The 21,810-nt window shown below is 38.3% G+C and overlaps 1 protein-coding gene across 4 annotated transcripts in view; it reads right to left on the bottom strand.

Moving 5' to 3' along the window:
- The window catches only part of LOC134350488 (synaptotagmin-14-like), a 193,679-nt gene that overhangs the window by 33,507 nt on the left and 138,362 nt on the right, over positions 1-21,810 (bottom strand). For 2 of the 4 annotated variants that reach the window (XM_063055713.1, XM_063055711.1), the window contains 2 exons: positions 5,617-5,806; positions 3,918-3,959 (listed from right to left, as the gene is read on the bottom strand). In XM_063055713.1, the coding sequence (XP_062911783.1) occupies positions 3,918-3,959; positions 5,617-5,806 (232 nt within the window). The remainder of the gene's footprint in view (positions 1-3,917; positions 3,960-5,616; positions 5,807-21,810) is intronic. The other 2 variants (XM_063055715.1, XM_063055712.1) reach the window with 1 other exon arrangement.

Genomic DNA, 21,810 nt, shown 5'->3' with positions numbered 1-21,810 from the left:
GACAACTCCTTTGCTTGCATCTTCGGAATCAACTCTATTTCCATCTTTAATATCTTTATTTTTCCCTTTCTGGGTTCTTTTGAAGACCCTGACCTGGAGTTACACGCAGACTTCGGTTTTCTGCGGGAATGGGACCCGTTCTCAGGGTTTCAGAACCAGCCGTTGTTGTTCGGCACGCCAAGGGTTCAGCCTGAGGGTCCAGCTTGAAGTCGAAGCCTAAGATCTTGGGGCTCTGGAGACAGGCCTATTGAGGGTCGGTGTCACGGCAGGAGACTCATGTGTCATAGGGGAGGCCGGAAAATCTTTCACTGTGGGCCCGAAGACCCGAGATCTTTGCGATCTTCAGGCACAGAACTCAAGAAAAGGGACGAAACGGACTCTTTAACATCATAAGCCAGCAGATTGCTGTTATGTCTCCTGCTCGCTGTGAAAATGGGGGACACCTCCCTCTCCCTTATTAGGGAGAGAGAGAACCTGTGGTTTGTCAAATGCCAGATGAAATGCAACAGTCTTTGGGGTAACTGCAAGGTCTGTGCCTTTGCTATCGCCTAGCTTACGCTTCTGCTTGGTAGCGGGTGTGCTTTTATTTTGCTGGGGGAGGGGGAGGGGGAGCTGGGGGGAACTTTGGGGTTCTCACGTTTAACTGTCAGACATTCTTTGGGGCACTTTGTGGATGTTTGCGAAGAAAAAGCATTTCAGGATGTATATTGTATACATTTCTCTGACATTAAATTGGACCTTTGAACCTTTGAATGAGCTTAAGAGGGGTAATAAATTAGCCAGGATGAAATCATAGAGCAAACTTGATGGGCCAAGTGGTTTAATTCTTCTCATATGTCTTATGGTCTCAATGCAGTACGTTAAATTGAAGGAAGTCCAAGTAAGTTACTGTTTTATCTGAAAAGAATAACTTGAGTCTTACGGTAGTGAGTAGGGGAGGATATGAATGACGAGATGTAGCTGCTCAGGCACTGGCAGAAAAGCCTCCATGAGGTGTGGCTAGTGAAACTGTGCACCCCAAATTGAACAGCTCTCTGGAACACTGAAATGCAAAGGGGGCAGAAGGAAAATCATTTTGGTGGGAGCATTGCGTTGGAGATGTCAATCTTACAAGCAAAGTCCATTGAATGTGGAGTTTGGTGGGATGAAAGGCAACAACAGGGGAACTTTATCCTTTCTGAGAGTAAGGGAAAGATGGAAATGAGAGGAGTGATAAACAGCACATACATGCTTGAGTGGCTGGTAATAAGATAGATCGTTGGTGTGGAAGGTATCATTGTCACAACAGACAAAATGGAGAGAAGAAAGTTGGAGAATGAAGTCCTTCAGAAAATGGGTTGGAAGAATGTGTGCTAAATATTGCTCTAACAGTCCTTAGATGCATAATGGATACTGGGTGCATTGAACTAGAAAGCTCCATGGTCCATGTCCAATCCTTCCCTACCATTCTACCATTTCTCTATTGCTATTTAAGCAAAAGGAACAAAATAACATCTTCTGGTTAGGACTTTTCAGCTTCCTGGGCTCAAAATTGATTTCAATTTCAGACGATCAATAATTCCATCTTCGACATTTCACATATCAAAATATAAAAAGGGCAAAATTACAGATAACTTTTTTAAATGCTTAATTCTCATTTGAATGCTTATACCATTCACAACAAAGTGCATGAAATAACAACACAAAGATTTTGTCATAAATTTGAGCACATGCAATTGGGTGAAGTATACTAAGGTGGATTTAAAATTGGTTAACACATAGAAGGCAAAAATAGGAATATATAGGTCCTTCTCAAGTTGGTGAGCTAAGACAAGTGGGATACCACAGGGATCAGAATCTTGGTCACAGATATTCAAAATCTGTATCAATAACTTGTCAGAGGGGGTGAACTGCAACATTTCCTAGATTGCTGATGATACACAGCAAAGCGACAGTGTGGATTGCAAGGAAGATGCAAAGAGCCTTCTAGACCAAGTGAATTAGCAAGATTATGAATGAGGGGACCAAAAAAAATATTTCCAAGTATCCTGATGATACAAAACTAGATGGATTATAAGGATATGAATATGGCTTAAGGGAGATGTAGATCAATTATGTGAGTGAATGAGAAAATGGCAGATGCAACCTAACGTGAAAAGGGTGAGGCCATCCACTTTGGCGCACAAAACCAGGTCTCATCAAGCTTGAAGCATCTGAGCATTACTATGTTTACTTTTTAAATTGCATCACAAATGCATCTTATTATTTGTTAATTTACTAGTGATAATATTACTTTATGTGTTATGTGTGTGAGTTATATGTACAGCGTTGTGCACCTTGGTCAAGAGGAACGTTGTTTCATTTGGCAGTATCCATGCGTACAGTTGGACGACAACAAACTTGAACTTGAAAATGGAAAAGCAAAATATTTTTAAATGGTGAAAGAATGGAATATATTGATCTGCAATGGGATCTCAATATCCTTGAGTACAAACTATTAAAAATTGATATGCAGGTACAACAATTAGGAAGGCAAATAGAGTGTTATCCTTTATTACAAAATCATCTGAGTAGAGAAGTAAAGTTTTCTTCTTTGTTGTTCATAAGGCTTTGGTGAGATTGTATTACATAGTTTATATATATAGGTTTAGCCTCCTCTAGTTTAGGAGTCACAGAGTATAGGTCTGGCTGTTTATGACTAAAGTGAGAAAAAACATCTCTTCATTCAGACAGTGAGTCCTCTGGAATTCTCTCCTCCAGTCATTGAATTTATTCAAAACAGAGATCAATAGGTTCCTGAATATTAGGAGAATACAGATACTGAGACATTGCAGGAAGGTAATACAGATGAGGTAGAAGATCAGCCTAAATTTACTCCTAATGCTTGCGCTTTTATGTTTGTATATTTCCAGAGTTCACCAATTTATCTTTTGGTATTGAATCTCTCCTGCCTACTATAATGTTTTCTTCATCCCTCCACTTTTTTTCCTGAATCTTAAAGGAATGTTCCCTTCATCTTTTCCTAGTTTTAATGAAAGGTTAATCAGCAGAGATGTAAACTCCTCTTCCTTCTCTATAAATGCTGCCTGATCTGTTGAGTATTTCCAGCATTCTCTGTTTAATTTCAGATTTTTAGCAGCCTTGGTATTTTCTTTATGGATTCTATTTTCCAAAATTGCCTGTGAAGATGCTTTCAGAGATGTAGTGGTGCAATCCAATTACGTGTCAAAAATAACTTGAAGATTTGAAATTCACAATCATAACTAAAGTCAGTGAAATGCCAATCATACAATTGTCATACCACCAAAAAATGGCACTTTTCAATGGCCAATGTTTCATTTTGAGTAGCTTCAAGTTGAGCAACTTAATGATCATAACCAACTTGTGGATATGTTCCAGGACAAAATTGTGTTCTCAGCCCACAATATGATGAGAAACACATGGGGCCATATTTAGTGTCACATGTGCTTTGGAGGCCCAGGATTCCATTGTACCAGGCAGTAGTCACCTTTAATAGAACTAATAATTTTTACCAGAGCAAGTACCTACCAGAAAAGTTACATAAATTCTTGTTAAAACAACTGTAAAATAATTGTGCAAATACATATAGTAGCATCAATTAATTTTACCATGGCAATGCCATTTTTCTTAAGTTAATGCACAATATTTCCACAATAATAAAACAGATTCGGGTGAGTTGTATTTACAGAATGAAATTATTGAACAATAAATAGATGATTATATTTGCATTTTGCTTTAGAATTTAAACATCTTTTATATTTGTTAGAATTTGCAGTAGTTCCTTTTAATTAGTTACATTTAAGAACTGTTTTTTTAATGTGGGATTGCTAAGAATGCACGGATCCGAAGATATTCACAAGCTGACCTAAAACAATTACAACTTGTATACTTTGGTAATGAAGCAAAATAACACAAACCTAATTTATTTTTCGTTTTTCTGCAACAGAGATGATTTTGATCTGAAAGTCAAAACATTTTGACATTAATTTGTATTGTTTTAGATCTGATCAAAATATCACACAGGGCAATGCTGGAATTCCATGAGTTTTAGCAAAATTTGTTTTCTCTAGCAAGCAATTTCAATGATTTGGGGAATGTGTACAGTGTTAATTTGTAAAATGATAGAGGTATCAAGTGAAATTATTCAAGAGAACCCTTTCATGACTGTTTTTGAAGTGACACTAAAACTAGACATTTTGTATAATTCATTTGCTTCACTTTGGTTTCTTTTTATTCAGTCACTTAGATGCTAGTTTTATTGTTATTTGTTCTAAGTAAAGTATAATACCTCAGTATGAATAAAGTTTATTTTGTTCAGCTGTTATATGAAGCTAGAATTTGCTGTTAGTTGAGCACACTTGTACTGTATAACAATCCATTATTCACTATTTTAATTAAGCTATTATTCTTTCAAAGCATTTATCTCCAGTAGTGATTTCTAACCTATATGAATATTATTATTGGGAGACTTCAATTACTTAAAATATCCTATGGCAGTATCACCTTTAGAAGTATTTTATTATTTGTATTGTAAATTAAGTTGATATGTGTGCATGTCAAACATATCATATGTAACACTTTACATAATTGTCTGAACTCAGTAAGGCAATATACCATTCCCACTTCTGCAGCAGCAACTAATCCCAAGTCTGATGCAGGATAGTTACAGTTCAAGTTTTGTTTTCCTGCACAGGCAGACCCTTACCCCAATTTCAGAAATTCAGCCACTATTCCACCAAACAAGTATCCGAATTTATTTTTCTAACTAATGTTCTTGACTGAGAAATCACAAAAAAGGGTTCAGAGTGCTCATTTAGTGATCAATTACTGATGGTGTCACTAATTATATTGTAGTTGACACTAAGCACATATGTTTAATAAAATATCTCATAAAGCAGTGATTTCCACTTTAGTAGCCTGGATTACTGATTTGAGTATTTGAAGAGAAAGTAGACAGTATTAAACATTGTCAATTGGAGCATTCACCCTTTGCCAGGATGTTTTGATATATGAAAAGTATTTTAAAATTTATTTTTTTGTCTTTTTTCAATCTGACTACTGAGAAATAAATGTAGAAAATCCAATTACTCATTAGTGAGGATCTAGTACAAAGCTTGTGAAACTTCTAGTAAATGATAAAGTGGTTACTCTTTTTTACTACATGACTTTGTGCAGGAACTGGCACTGGAAAAGTCTGGAAGTAATAATAAGTTAACATAATAAAAAAGCAACATGCATACACAAGTGGAGAATGCAGACTATTACCTGATCAATACAGAGATTCAGATAGCACAGATTAAGCACTAATGGAAATGTGCTTTTACCAAAGCAAGATTCGAGACTTTAATCCTGACCCATCTATATTTTCGTCACTAATTTGACATCACTGCAGATGAAAAAGTCCGCATTTCTCCACAGCCACACATAATTTCCAAAGAACATCAATTTACTTGAGTTTTCTAATTAATAACAGAAGAAAAATAACTTTATTTGGTGACCAGAGTGCCTGCACTACTTCAATAAGTTTTTTAAAAATTAAATGTTATACAGTATATACTTTCAGTTTACACAAGACACATTCATCATTACTGGATTCCAGACAAGTCTTGTACTCACTAGGTGGTCTATTCACTGCCAAGTTTTTGAAGTGGCTTCCTTTTATGACTTCAACTGACAGTCTGCCAGTGGTGGCATTATACAGCAGACCAACTAGAATTTCTGGTGTTGAGCCATGTGCCAGGGACTGACAGGAAGAAGTGCTTTCACTACAGGACATCTCAGACATGCTCATTTGTGAGTCACAGCCCTAGGAAAATAGATAAAGACATTAATATTTAAGGTATATTCACCAAACAAATGCACTGGAAATGCAAATACCAAACAACTAGCCAACCAGGCAACAAATAAGCTTTTATAGGATCAGGCTATTTTTTTCATTACATGCTGACTGAAATGATGACATTTATGTTTAGCTTCTTAATAATTGCATGCTTCTGCATCTCTATAATATGCAGTAAATTCACATTAGAGTTGTAAATTGTAGCATGTGCAATTTTGCCAAAAACGGTCTGCAAAATCTGAATGCATGCTTTGTTTTGATCATCTTTAATTATTCATACTGCTTCAAAGTGCTAGTACAGTCTGATATAAGGAGCAAAATTAAGTTTATGTGTACATGAAATAACAAGTTTTAACAATGCAGTAAAGAGCAATTATATAAATATATACCATTCAGAAGAGATTGTACAGATGCATTGTAATTGTCACCTGATTCAGCTCTGCCTGAACCCCTCCTCTTAGGGTTTAGATTGGATGAATAGCAATGCACCAACCACACAAACTTTTGAGTATTTAAACCACACTTTCAAGTGAGTGATTTTGTAACAAGACAATTGACTACTGTTATTATTCATTTTTATTCAACAGCGATAAGTTCCAGTCCATCATATAACACTTCAAAATTAAGTGCCAAGTGAATATAACACCAGGTTATAAATAAACATGCACCTTCATTAGGTTAAGAGTTGCGGCTGAAAAAGGGTTTGTGTTTCAGTTACAAACAGCGCTTCACTTAATGACTTCTCCTATCATTGAAGCCACCTAAATGCATTTTCAGACATTATTGCAGCCTTGAAAATTATAATCTTAGAGCATTGCAACGAAGAAAGTTTCCATGAAAAGAAGCTCCCAATGAGTGTGAAAGATATTTGTCTTATTACAGATAATGCATTGTTTTGACAAAACAATTTAAAACAACAAAAAGGTTTTTTTCAATGGTTCGTTGAAATATAAGCCTAGAAATTTTAGTGCGCCCTCATATAGATCAGAATTGTGATACAGCCAATGAAACTCTATCCAGAATTGTGCCGGATCCAGAGTTAGTGGGTGAGAGAAATCCATCAGTTGACGCATAGTGCTTCAATAGTTACGTGGCTGGGTAGCTAGAAATTCTTGTGGAGGTGAGATGAAATTGGAGATCAGGGGTGTTGGTTTATCTTTGGTTAGCTTTGGGTCGATTGGGTAAAATGATGGTGGGTGAGGGTTAAAGACAACAAGGGATATTGGGACCAGGACTAATCAGAGGTCAGGCATAGAGCCAGTCAGTGAATAATGGGTGAGATCAAAGTGGGTGTTGAGGTGTCATTTGCAAGGTGGAAGTGGTGAGTCGAAGGAAGGGGAAATAAAGAGAATTGGTAAAAACTAAGATTTACAGACATGAGACCCAGCTGTTACACTCCTAATATCTGAGAGCATCTATTTTGTGCCCCTACCGAAGCAGAGCTGAGCTCACGTTTGATATAAACGGTGGTTTACAGAAATGAACACTGAACAAAGAACAGCTCTTCAGACCACCATATTTCATCTGCCTACATCTGTGATCAAAATCCCTCCAACCCCTGGCTGTTTTATCTTCTTGTATAAATACCTATTTGTGTTTTGTAAGTTCACATTAAGCTAATTGAAAGAGAGACACAGGAGTCCGAAATGTGAGTCTAACTTCATGTTTACTTTGAGGCGCATACATAACACGTGGTCGTGCGATTCACGTACTTATACATACAACCCATAATTAAACAAACAAGAATGCTTAATCAAAGGATATACATACAAGCAACACACACAAATTGCTGGAGGAACTCAGCAGGCCAGGCAGCATCTATGGAAAAATGTACAGTCGACATATCAGGTCGAGACCCCTCAGCAGGACTGGAGAAAAAAAGCTGACGAGTAGATATAAAAAGTGGGGGGAGGGGAACAAGAAACACAAGGTGATAGGTGAAACTGGGAGGGAATGAAGTAAAGAGCTGGGAAGTTGATTGGTAAAAAAGATACAGGGCTGGAGAAGGGGGAGTCCGACAGGAGAGAACAGAAGGCGATGGAAGAAAGTAAAGTGGAGGGGAGCACCAGAGGGAGGCAATAGGCAGGCAAGGACATAAGGTGAGAAGGGGAAAGGGGGATAGGGAATGGTGAAGGGGGGTGCATTACTGGAAGTACAAGAAATCGATATTCACGCCATCAGGTTGGAGGCTACTCAGATAGAATATAAGGTGTTGTTCCTCCAACCTGAGTGTGGCCTTATCATGACAGTATAGGAGGCCATGGATTGACATATCAGATTGGCAATGGGAAGTGGAATGAAAATAGGTGACCACTGGGAGATCCCACTTCACCTGACAAACAGAGCACAGGTGCGAAACAGTCTCCCAAATATACAGGAGGCCACATCGGGAGCACCAGGCACAGTGGATGTACAAAATTACTCAAATATTATGAAATAATAAATACACAATACCTATTAAATGTTATTATGATATCTGCTTCAGCCTCCTTCCTTAGCAGTGAATTCCACGCACCTACCACTCTTAGTGTAAAAGAACTTGCCTCACAAATCTCCTTTGAACTTTCACTCTCTCACCGATATCCGCTTGGTTTTGACATTTTCACCTGAGGGAAAAGACACTCATGGGCTTCTTCTGCACTCTCTCCAAAGCCTGCACATACTTCCTGTAACGTGGCAATCAGAATTGTGCATAATGTTGCAATGGTGATGGAGTGATTTTTTTGTTAAAATCTTCTCAGCAGAGATTTTTCTGTCTCTTACGCAACCTACAACGACTTTGAAATTTTAGACTGAACTATTCACTTATCCTGTAACTAAAAAATGACCTTCGTTTCTTTATTTCAATTAGTATTAAAAATGAGGTGAATGTTTCAAAAGCCATAAACAAGCCGATCAACATGGTTTGTTTGTTATGCCAATTATATTTGAGAGTGAAATGTTTAAAGAAAACTATTAAAACTATCTATATAAATTCATATGTCTTATAATATGCTCACGATGTCTGTGCTCACATGAGATATCATCTTGTGAACCATTGTCATACAAAGTCAATATGGAGTATTTAGGGAGAACTGATGAGTGGTCTTGGACAGAGAAGAAGTGATGAACAGGTTAAAAGCCACAACAGGGTCAAAAGGCTAAATGTTCTGCTCCTGCTATTTTTTTATAATTCAATTTAAACTATCAGGTTTAAATATCCAATTTATTTCTCATCTTCCTATTTGCATCTCTGAGGCAGAGTATGCCACTTAATTCAGACTTGCTTTTTTTTAAACTTATCCAATTATTTCTGCTTCCTAATGCTAAGTGATTGCTCTCTTCCTCCACCTACAATCAGAAACTATGTCAGCAACCATTGTAAAATACAACTCAACCACCTCAACTTTCCCAAAAGTACTGAAAATAATTGGAAAGAGATATAAGAAAAATACAATATAGACCAAAGGGGGAAATCGCAAGATAGTCACAGAACAAATTAAATAAACAGGAAAAAAAGAACAGAGAAACATCAGAAGAAAATAAGAAATGGGAGTGGGAAACATTAATGGATATAAACAGGATGAAGCAGACCATCACCAGAAGGGTCATAGCTTTAATTCCTCAGTGTTATCATTTCAGAGGATCTGTACTGGGTCGAGCAAATACGTGCTGTTACAAAGCTGGCACGGCAGCCCCTCTACTTTCTTATAAGTTTGCAAAGATTTGGCATGTCATCTAAAATTTTGACAAACTTATGTAGATGTGCAGTGGAGAGTAGACTGACTGGTTACATTACAGCCTGGTATAGAAACACCAATGCCCTTGAATGGAAAAGCCTACAAAAGTAGTGGCTACAGCCCTATAAATCCTGGGTGAAACACTCCCTGCCATTGAGCACATCTACAAGGAGTGTTTTTGCTCTCGCTGTCTTCTCACTGCTGCCAGCAGGAAGGAGGTACTGGAGACTCAGGGGCTACACCACCAGTTTTAGGAACAGTTATTACCCCTCAATCATCAGGCTCTTGAACCAGAGCAATTTCATTTGCCCCGAAGCTGAACTGATCCCACAACCTGTGGACTCACTTTGAAGGCCACTTCAACTCATGTACTTGATATTAGTTGTTTATTTATTTATTACTATTATTTTGAATTTTTCTCCTTTTTGTATTTACACAGTTTGTTGTCTTTTGTACATTGGTTCTCTGCCCGTCTTTGTTGTGTGTGGTTTTTCATTGTACAGGTCGACCTTCACTAATCTGGCACCATTGGGACCTGAGGAGTGCCGGATCAGTGAAAATGTTGAATTACAGGAGGATCACATTAAGCAATAGCTAACCTTCACTAATCCGGCACCATTGGGACCTAAGGAGTGCCGGATCAGTGAAAATGTCGAATTACAGGAGGATCACATTAAACATAATCAGTGCCGGATTATCGAAGGAACTGGATTAGAGGTAGTCGGATTAGTGAAGGTCGACCTGTATTATGTTTCTTTGTATTTACTGTGAATGCCTTCAAGAAAATAAATCTCAGGGTTGCATATGGTGACATATATGTACTTAGATATGAAATCTACTTTGAACTTTGAAGAAGAAACAAGAGGAGGGAAAGAAATAAAAACAGAAACAGACAAGTGAAGAGCAGCCACCTCCCCATGGCATGAAAATGGAAGATATAGAAAACTCATTCTTCAAATGTTAATGAAGAATGCTAGTTTTCTTCAGCCATGGTGATGGCAGTAAAAAATATCACTCCATAGAAAACTGAAATGGTAACAATTTTGATGTCTATGCTTCAAGGTTTGGGTATAACCAACTGCTATTTTCTACACTTTCACTGAATTGGAACAGGTCCCTAAATCTAGATTTAAGTCAAAAACATGGCATTCTCCAGGGTTACTATAGAAAGCAATGATGAATTATTCCAAATTTACATTTGAATCCAAATCTGTTTTGTATAGCAAACACAGCATTATTCTCTTTCAACCTAAGACCTTTGGAAATAAGCCATGGACAATCAATGCCAATATAGCTCTGCAATCAGCTTGCAAGATGAATCATGCCCATTTCCATAAAACTTCCTTCTCATTCAGATTTGTATCAGACCCAAGATTCTACTGATGCATAATTTATCACCATCCATAGTTCTTACTTTTTGTAAATCTCCTCTCTAAGCTGCAGTTTTACAAACTAAAACCTACTGATAGGAACCATTTTTTGTGTAATCTATACAGGATACTTGAAGGAACTATGTTAATTTACAAATAATGTTAATGTCACATAATTCATATAACCTACCAAGTAACAATGTTTACAAACTGTTTTTTCCCCCCTGAGGTTCAAATTCAGTAAGTTGTAAGAAGCACTGAATGCCTCAAAACAGCTTAGAACATAGAAACATAGAAAACCTACAGCACAATACAGGTCCTTCGGCCCACAAAGTTGTGCCGAACATGTCCCTACCTTAGAAATTACTAAGCTTACCCATAGCCCTCTATTTTTCCAAGCTCCATGTGCCTATCCAAAAGTCTCTTAAAAGACCCTATCGTATCCGCCTCTACCATCGTTGCCTGCAGCCCATTCCACGCATTCACCACTCTCTGAGTAAAAAACTTACCCCTGACATCTCCTCTGTACCTATTCCCCAGAACCTTAAACCTGTGTCCTCTTGTGGCAACCATTTCAGCCCTGGGAAAAAGCCTCTGACTATCCACATGATCAATGCCTCTCATCATCTTATACACCTCTATCAGGTCACCTCTCATCCACCATCACTCCAAGGAGAAAAAGCCGAGTTCATGCAACCTGTTTTCATAAGGCCTGCTCCCCAATCTAGGCAACATCCTTGTAAATCTCCTCTGCACCCTTTCTTTGGCTTCCACATCCTTCCTGTAGTGAGGCGACCAGAACTGAGCACAGTAATCCAAGCGGGGTCTGACCAGGGTCCTATATAGCTGCAACATTACTTCTTGGCTCCTAAATTCAACTCCACAATTAGTGAAGGCCAATACACCGTATGCCTTCTTAACCACAGAGTCAACCTGCACAGCTGCTTTGAGTGTCCTATGGACTCAGTCCCCAAGATCCCTCTGATCCTCCACACTGCCAAGAGTCTTACCATTAATACTATATTCTGCCATCATATTTGACCTACCAAAATGAACCACTTCACACTTATCTGGGTTGAACTCCATCTGCCACTTCTCAGCCCATTTTTGCGTCCTATCAGCGTCCCGCCGTAACCTCTGACAGCCATCCACACTATCCACAACACCTCCTAACTTTGTGTCATCAGCAAACTTACTAGCCCATCCCTCCACTTCCTCATCCAGGTCATATTTTCATATTCAGAATTTGTTGAATTACTGAAAATCACAAAACTACAAATGCTGTAAATCTGAAATACAAATAGAAGTTGCCGCATTTTCTGTTTTTATTCGTTGAATTAGTATTTTGGTATATGTTTTAAATTCCACACATATTACAAAAACTTTAATGAATCAGATGAAAATCTCAATGGACCAGATGACCAAAAGCATGAAATCCAATATTTCTGCAATTGGACTTGACCTTGCAAATAGCTGAAAGCATAAGAATATGACACCTGAAACCTGAGTTAATCTATAGTTAACTATTCCACTCTGCAGTCAATTATCTTCCTTAAGTACAGTCCAGGGCTGTGTACTAGAGGCTCAGTAAAATCCACATCCACTTTTTGTACTTCCAGTTTCTGAATTTTAGGTGCACCAATTTCAGCCTGCCTATGGACAGTAAGTTTCAGGTATCTGTTTCTTTTGCAGTAATACTTCTAGCAACTTGCAACAGCGTGTCTAAAATCAGGCAACATTAGATGTTTAAAAATCTGTACTGGCTCTTTATTTCCTTTTCTATTCCCAATGCCTTGCATCATCTCCTGTTTCAAACATTTATCCGATTCTTACCTAACAGAGGCAGAGGTCTTAACAATATCTCTAAGGCCACTCCTCAATCTCATCATCGTAATTTTAAGTTGACATGTGTAGAAATTGATGTGTGATCCAACAAGTTTAGTTAAGTGCTGCCACAGGCGTATTTTCAATAGCACATAAGGTCTAAGCCATTGTACACAACTTTTCAATCTTGCACTAAAATGTTTTGTTCATGTGCTCTGCTGCTGCGAATTGTACAAAAGAAATCAGGTAAGCGCAAGACTAAGTCTGGGTATTGTAGAAAATGAGAGCTGTGAAAGAGATCATCCTGAAGCTAGAGTTGGGAGGTTAGGGTATCAGAAGTATGATTTTGGGTCTGAGATGAAAATGACAGGGTTCAAGCAAGAATCAAAAAGAGGATTAGCATGGGGTCAGTAAGATTGTGGTCAAGCTTAGTGTTTGGAAATGGGTAGGACAGGGGTCAACTGCTGGGGATCAGGAGAATTTAAGGGAAGAATTGGCTAACAATCAATACAGATGGTGCAATTTTAAGTCAATTATCAGGTATAGTTGTTGAAGACTTAGTTATGCAAGGTGAGGATAACTTCCTTGGATTGGTGATTGATGACTGAAGGGAATAGTTAGAGACCCAGCTGAGTATATTACTTAAAGATTACCTTATAAAGGTTTTTAAGAAATACTGATGAAACTCTCTCTTAACCACTGTGAAAAAACCAGCTTCTGGCTGAATGGACTGTGGACTGTGCAAGTCACGAACATACAGATGATAAATAACAGAACTTGCATCTAGACATACATTCTAGCTGTTGCATACCACTGCACATTTCTGTGTCAGATACACAGAGGACACAGAAAAATAGTGACCACCTCATGTAACTCACAGCAAGTCTCCAGCCTTGCTTAACGTTTTTATTTATATTGAATGCCACGGAGCACAAAAACATTCTAACTGTTAAGATACTTGAAAGTACTGGCCTTCCCTGAGTAAACCGTTTTGCAAGTAATTTTAATTGAACTGGAACGCCGGTTTGGATTATTTTTAGTGTTGCTCAATTTTCAAAAAAATTATTTCCATGCACTGTGTAGTGTTTTGAATGCAGCAGTACATAAAATACTTTTTTGAATATTAGAATTCCAGTTTTTGTAATGCTTCAATGATCACAAGATTTTAAGGGGATTTTTTCTCAAATTCGCATACATCAGATTAAGCTCACTTGTTGGAAATTAGCTTAATTTGATGTATCTGAATTTGAGAAAATTTGGACTGTTTGTCATGCCTGTTGGCAGAATTATGTCTTTCTGCAATGAATGTAGAAAAAATGAAGTTGGACCTTTAAATAATGCTGTAGTGTAGCCTTTAATTTCAGTAAGAGCAGGTTCCTCTATGAATGAAAAGCATTTTTAAAAGAAGATCATTGAAAATATTGTATTGCATTACCATTGACACTTGACACTCTGTGGATGAGCAATACAAACAGAGCCATGGTGTAAAATTTCTACCTGTTATGCTGATGAATTTATAGGTCACGATACTGTAAGGAACAGTACCTTCTAACTAACTTTTCCTTTCAGAAGTGGTAAACCTATACTATCTTTCTAGAATTGAGATTTTAAATGTGGGATATTTTTTAAAAATACTTGTCCCTTGCTCCTGTATGAAAGTCACCTTTTCATAATATATTGCCCTTTAATTAGCATTACTTACCTTTAACCAATAAGTATCGTAAAGATCTCCAAAAAAAGTCATAAAGATTTACTGTAAGTACCATAATGGGTAAAGCTTAACTTACACTTTTCCTAAACCAGGATTAGTAGTAGCCTACCCTTTAAACTTTTGTCAGAGATATGCATGCTATAAAGATTTTGAGAATATTTTTTATTTAAAAATATACCTAGGGAGAATTTAACCTTAGTTTTACATTAAACTGCTTTTATTTCTGTTGATTTTGGAAATGCTTTAGGAGACCGGAGAGTCAAGAATGTGACCCCACCATTTTGTTGAGCCCATTGCTGTGCACTCTATTCACACATATGGCCAAACTCCCGAGCAAATACATCATCAAGTTTGCCGATGACATGACAGTGGTGGGGCTCATCAACAATGATGAGACAGCCTACAGAGAGGAGGTGAAAGTGCTTGAGGCCTGGTACCACACAAATAGCCTGTTCCTTAACGTCAACAAGACAAAGGAGAAGTTTATCGATTTCAGGAGAAATCGCACTATGAACACCCCATTTACATCAGCAGCACAGCAGTGGAAACTGTGAGCAGTTTCAAATTTCTGGAAGTGTGTATCACACACCATCTCTCATGGTCCTACATGGTCAAGAAAACTCATCAACACCCCTGCATTTTCAAGAGAGCTGGACTTTGCGCATCCATACTCAAGACATTCTGTAGATGCACAGTGGAGAGTATCCTGACAAGCTGCATCACTATTGATTACAAAAACTGCACTGTGGCAGACAGGACGGTTCTACACTGGGTAGTCAAAACTGCCCAATGTATCGGAATCAGAATCAGGTTTAATATCACCAACATATGTCGCGAAATTTGTTAATTTTGTGGCAGCAGTACAATGCAATACATGATAAATATAGAAAATAACTGAAATACAGTAAGTATTTATGCACATTGAATAGTTAAATTAAGACAAGTAGTACAAAAACAGAAATTAAAAATGTAGTAGTGAGGTAGTGTTCACGAGTTCAATGTTCATTCAGAAGTCGGATTACAGATGGGGAGAAGCTGTTCCTGCATCACCAGACTCAAAAAGTTACTTTTCCTCGGCAGTAAGGCTGAACAACACTTCCACCAACTAACTCCACCACCACTTCATTATAGGTTACCTAATAATAAAGTAGTGGACAGCAACATGACAAATACAGAAAAAAAAAGTGAAGCTATCCATTTTAGTGAAACAGAAACATAAAAGCATAATTTTTGGACCTCGCACCTTAAAAGGGATTTACTTGCTATAGAGAAAAAGCAACAATGATTCACAAAACTGATTCCAGGGAGAGCAGTTTGCCACATGAGAAAAAGTTATGCAAGTAAGTGTCACTTTCTAGAGTTAATGGGAATCTCATTGTAAATTATACAATATGTGCAGAACTATACATGCTGGATAAAAATTGGGGAGCCTGCAACCAGTCTCAAAATAAGAGATAGGTCATTTAGACTGAGATGAGGAGCATTTGCTTTTCTGAAGACAATAGTGATTGGACTTACTCACCCTCTGGTGTCTTAGAAAACAAATGGACTACATGGACTTAGGAAAGCCTTAGACAAGTTCATGGAAGGCTGGTCAAGAGGGTTCAGTTGCTTGACATTCAGGCTGAGGTAGTAAACTGGATTAAAAATTGGCTTCATGGGAGAAGGCAGAGAGTGGCTGTAGATGGATGCCTCTCTGACTGGAGGCCTCTGACTGGTAGGTTAGGACTTAATTCCCTAGAGCCTAAAAAAATGAGGAGAGATTTGATAGAGGTACTGTATACAAAATTATGAAGGGTGCAGATTGGGTAAATATAAGCAGGCTTTTTCCATTGAGGTTGGGTGAGACTACACTAGGGGTGGTTATAGACTAAGGGTGAAAAGTGAAATGCTTCAGGTGATCATGAGGGTGAACTTCTTCACTCAGAGGGAGGTGACAGTGTTGAAAGTGCCACCAACGGAAGTGGTGAATGTGAGTTTGATTTCAACAGTTAATGAAATTTGGATAGGTACGTGTATGGGATGGGTATGGAGGGCTATGGACCAGGTACTGGTTGATGGGACTAGGCAGATTAATAATTCGGCATGGACTAGATGAGTCAAAGGGCCTGTTTCTCTGCTTTAATGCTCTATCACTCGAAAGATCAATAGATTTCCAGGTATTAATACTGTATATATATTTAGGTATAATGCAGGAAATGGCATCGAGGGAGAAGATCAGCCATGATCTTGATGAATATTGGAGCAGATCATGCCTAATCATGTTATTACTTGTGTGTATTCACTACTAAATTATTTATTTCAACTAAATAAAAAAGAAGGCATATTTATTAAAATTTGTCAGAGCACAACTGAGCACAATTTTTATTATTCAACTATTCACCTGATTTTTCCAAATGTAGTCAATTGAAATAACTTTTTATTTGATATTCTGTCAAACAACTTTCTCAGGGTGGTGCATTGGACCAAAACTTCAGCTGTTTCATCAATGACCTTCGACCTGCCATGGGGTCAGTAGGGGGGATGTTTACTGATGATTGCATAATGTTCCATTCCATTTGCAACTCATCAGAAACTGAACTAATGTAGACATACTTGCAAAAAATTAGAGACAATATTTAGTCATGTTAAGTTGTAAGTAACATTCATGCAACAAAAGTTTCAAGCAATGACTCTCACCCAGAAGAGACAGTCTCACCACTACCCTTTGACTTCAATGGCTTTACTATTTTTTTTTGAGTCTCCCACCATTAAAATCACTATCATTCCGAAACTCAATTAGACTACAAAATCAGTTCAGAAGCTGCATATCCTGCAGTAAGCGACTCATGTCCTCTCACTTTAAAGTTTATTCCACCACCTATAAAGCTGCAATGCAGAACTGTGATGGAACTTACTTGGCTTTCCTGCTTGCGTGCAGCTTCAAAGACTCCATAGAAGCTGAATATCATCCAGGATAAAACAATCTGTTTATGCATTCCACACCCACCGTAGTAAACATTCATTTGTGATACCGCTGGCGCACAGTGACTGCAGTATGAATTATTCACAAAATGCATTGCAATTACTTGCCTAGACAACTCCAATAGCATCTCTCATACCTGTGATCTGCACTACCAAAGACAAGGGCAGCAGGTGGATGAAAATTCCTGACACCTGTAGGCTCTCCATTCTGATTTGAAAATACTATATTGCCTATTCTCAGCTCAAGGTATAAATCTTGGACACCGCTCCTTAACTGTATGATGGAACTAGTTTCACTTGAAAGACAGTAGTGGTTCAAGAAGATCACTCACCACCACCAGTTAAGGATAGGCAATAAATGCTGGACTTACCAATGAGGCTTACATTCTAAAAATGAATTTAAAAATCCAATTTTTATAACATTTCAATACTTCATCCAGACATTGGGTTACTTATGATTATTCTTCTTATCTGCGCTCATGAAATGCTAACTTTTAGATGTACAATTCTTGTAAATTTTGGCATCTCACCTTAGTAAAGATTTTTTTTTCTGAAACCCTGATTAATGTAACCGAGAACAGCTTCATGGCTGACCCAGATCTGTTTATTCCAATAAGAAAATTATCATTAGTTGGTTTAGAAGTGTCATAAAAGTTGGTACATGAAAACACTTCTCAAAATAGATTCACAAACAAGAGAAAATCTGCAGATGCTGGAAATCCAAGTAACACACACAAAATGCTAGAGGAACTCAGCAGGCCAGGCAGCATCTATGTAAAAAGGTATAATTGATGCTTCGGACTGAGACTCTTCGGCAGAACTGGAGAAAAAAGATGATTACAGAGGGGGAGCAGTGAGACAGGGTTTCACTGAACTCCCATCAAAGGGAAGATTTAAACTTCTTCAGGGTAGGCATTCCTAGAAGAGATTTCATAGTGTAGTAATCCAATCACAAACAAGAGAAAATTTGCAGGTGCTGGAAATCCAAGCAACACAGGCAAAATGCTGGAGGAAATCAGCAGGCCAGGCAGCATCTGTAGAGAAAAGTACCATCGACGTTTCGGGCCGAGACCCTTTGGCAGGACTGGAGGAAAAAAAAAGTTCACAGAGCAGGATTTGTACTTTGTGACATTCAAGCTTAGACGATGAAACTGGTAAATACAATCAAAGGCAGTCTCCAGATGATAGAATAGAATAGAACAGAGCTTCATTGTCATTGCTCAAGACAATAAGATGCAGTACTCCAGTCCATGCAAAACAGATATTTAGAAAGCATGTGGTACGGCTTAATTTTTTTAAAATTCATACTTACATACAATATGTGATTTTGATAGTCCATATCACTCAAAGGCCATTGGCAAGCCAGGGTGTAGCATTATTCAGCTGCACAACAACCCTCAGGAAGAAGCTGTTTTTCAGTCTAACTGTCTTGGCTAAGATGTTTCTGTATCTACTACCACATTGCAGGAGATTGAACAGATATTGTTCAAAATGCAATGGGTCTTTAATGATCTTACAAGGGTGCCGTAGGCACTGAGAGTTGAAGATTGTCTCCAGGTCCAGCAGTTAAGTCCCAATATGTGCTGAACCACCCTAATCACTCTTTGGAGTGTTTTGTGATCTTTATAAGTTAATACGCAAGTACACGCAACATTTTGATACATTTGTTGCAGGAAAAAGTGCAGTAAAGCACAAACAAGAGAAAATCTGCAGATGCTAGAAATCCAAGCAACACACACTGGAGGAACTCAGCAGTCCAGGCAGTATCTATGGAAAAAAAGTTTGATCTTGTTATGAAAGTATCCACCTTGAGATGTCCTCTCGCAGGCAGTCACAAAACAAAGAAACACTATTGAACTCATTAAAAAAAACACAACAGACACCATCAAATACCCAATGTGTGAAAAAAGAACAAATCATGCAAACAATATGAAAGCAAATGAAATACTGAACATGAGTCCATAGCTGCAGTGTCAGTTCATCGCTGAAGCAAGTGAAGCTGGTCCAGGAGCCTGATATCCACAGGCCACAGCTGCAGAGTCAGTTCACCGCTGAGGTGAGTGAAAAATTTCATGATTTGTTTTTTACTTTCCAGGATTCTTACAAGCTAAGGAATTCAAAGTCCAAAAGTTCAAAGTATTTTTGTTTTGGAAGTATGTGTACCATCAGATACTATCTTGAGATTCATTTTCTTGCAGGCATTTACAGTAGAACAAAGAAATACAAAAGAATCAATGAAAAACTACACTCAATGACTGATAAGCAACCAATGTGCAAAAGACAAACCGTGCAAAATACAAAAAAAAATTAATAAATAAATGATACCGAAAACATGAGTTGTAAAAGTGAGTACATAGTTTGTATTCAGTGATCAGTTCCGTGTTGAGGTGAGTGAAGTTATCCATGCTGGTTCAGGAACCTGTTGGTTGAAGGGTAATAATTGTTCCTGAACTGGGTTGTGTGGGACCTAAGACTCCTGAACCTCCTTCCCAATGGCATCAGTGAGAAGAGAGCATGGCCTGGATGTTGGAAGTCCTTGATGATGGATGCTGCTTTCTTATGGTAGCACATTTTGAAAATGTGCTCAATGCTGAAGAGGGCTTTTCCTTTGATGGACTGGATTGTATCCACTACTTTTTGTAGGCTTTTCCATTCTCAGGCATTGATGTTTCCATATCAGGTGTGTGATACAACCAGTCAGGATACTCTCCACTGTGCATCAAGAGAAGTTCGTCAAAATTTTAGATGACTTGCGAATCTATGCAATTTTCTAAGAGAGTGCTGCCATGCCTCTTTTGTAATGGCACTTATATGCTGTTCTCTGGACAGATACTGCAAAATGACAACACCAAGGTAGTTACAGGTACTGACCCTCTCCACCAAATAAGGACTGGCTCATGATCATGGGGTTTCTTCCTCCTGTAGTCAATAATTAGCTCTTCCGTTTTGTTGACATTGAGTGAGAAGTTGCTATTGTGGCATGATTCAACCAGGTGTTCAATTTCCCTCCTATATGTCAATTTGTCACCATCTTTGATTTGGCCAACAACAGTGGTGTCATCAGAAAATTTAAATATTAAGTTGGAGGTATATTCAGCTTCACAGTCATAAGTGTAAAGTGAGTAGAGCAGGAAGCTAAGCACACAGCCTTATGGTGGAACTATGCTGATGTTGACTGTGCAGCCAATGTTTTTGCCAATTTGAACTGACTGGGATCTGTAAATGAGGAAATTGAGGATCCAATTGCACAAAGGGGTATTGAGGTCAAGGTCTTAGAACGTAGAACGTAGTACAACACAGGAACAGCCCCTTGGCCCACAATGTTGTGCTGAACCAATTCAATTAGTAATCAAATGGCTTTCTGCCTACACAATGTCATATCCCTCCATACTGTCTGTCACAATCTTATATACTTCTATATGATCTCTCCTCAGCCTCTGCCACACCAGAGAAAATAACCCAAGTTTGCCCAACCTCTCATTATAGCACTTGCCCTCTAACCCAGGCAGCATCCTGGTAAACCTCTTATGCACCCTTCCCAAAGCCTCAAAATCCTTCCTAAAACAGTGTTACCAGAACTATCTGCAATACTCCAGATGTGGCCTCACGAACATTTTATAAAGCTGCAAAATAACTCCTAAATTCTGAACTCAATGCCTCAACTAATAAAGGCAAGCATGCCATATGCCTTTTTACCCACCCTATCAAACTGCATAGCCACTTTCAGAGTGCTAAATAAATTGGACTCCAAGAATCCTCTGCACATCAAAACTGTTAAAGGTCTTGCCCTTACACTTGTCTCTTTGCACTTGACCTACCACAGACAGCACTTCACATTTGGCCAGGTTAAATTCTATCTGCCATTTCTCTGCCCATATATGCAACTGATCTATGCCCCATTGCATTCTTTGCCAATCTTCTATGCTGTCTACAAAACCAGCAATTTTGTATTATTTGCAAACTTACTAACCCATCCATCTACATTTTCATCCAGGTCATTTATATACATCACAAACAGCAGCAGTCCCAATACAGTTCCCTGTGTATCACCACTAATCACAAATTTCCATCTAGAACAGGGGTTTCCAACCTTTTTGTGCCATTGACCAATGCCCTTAAGCAAGGGGTCTGTAGATCCCAGGTTGGGAACCCCTGATCTAGAATAAGTCCCTTCGATCGCTACCCTCAGTTTTCTCTGGGCAAGTCGGTTCTGAACAAACAGCCAATTCACCATGGACCCCATGTGTTTTAATTTTCTGGATGAACCTCCCATGAGGTTCTTTGTCAAATGCCTTACGAAAATCTACATAGACTGCAACACTGCCTACTACCTTCATCAACTACCCTTGTCACCTTGATTAAAAAAAACTCAATCAAGTTAGT

Source organism: Mobula hypostoma, chromosome 8 (assembly GCF_963921235.1).
Source record: "Mobula hypostoma chromosome 8, sMobHyp1.1, whole genome shotgun sequence".
Taxonomy (NCBI): domain Eukaryota; kingdom Metazoa; phylum Chordata; class Chondrichthyes; order Myliobatiformes; family Myliobatidae; genus Mobula; species Mobula hypostoma.
This window is presented reverse-complemented; position numbering and strand designations above follow the sequence as displayed.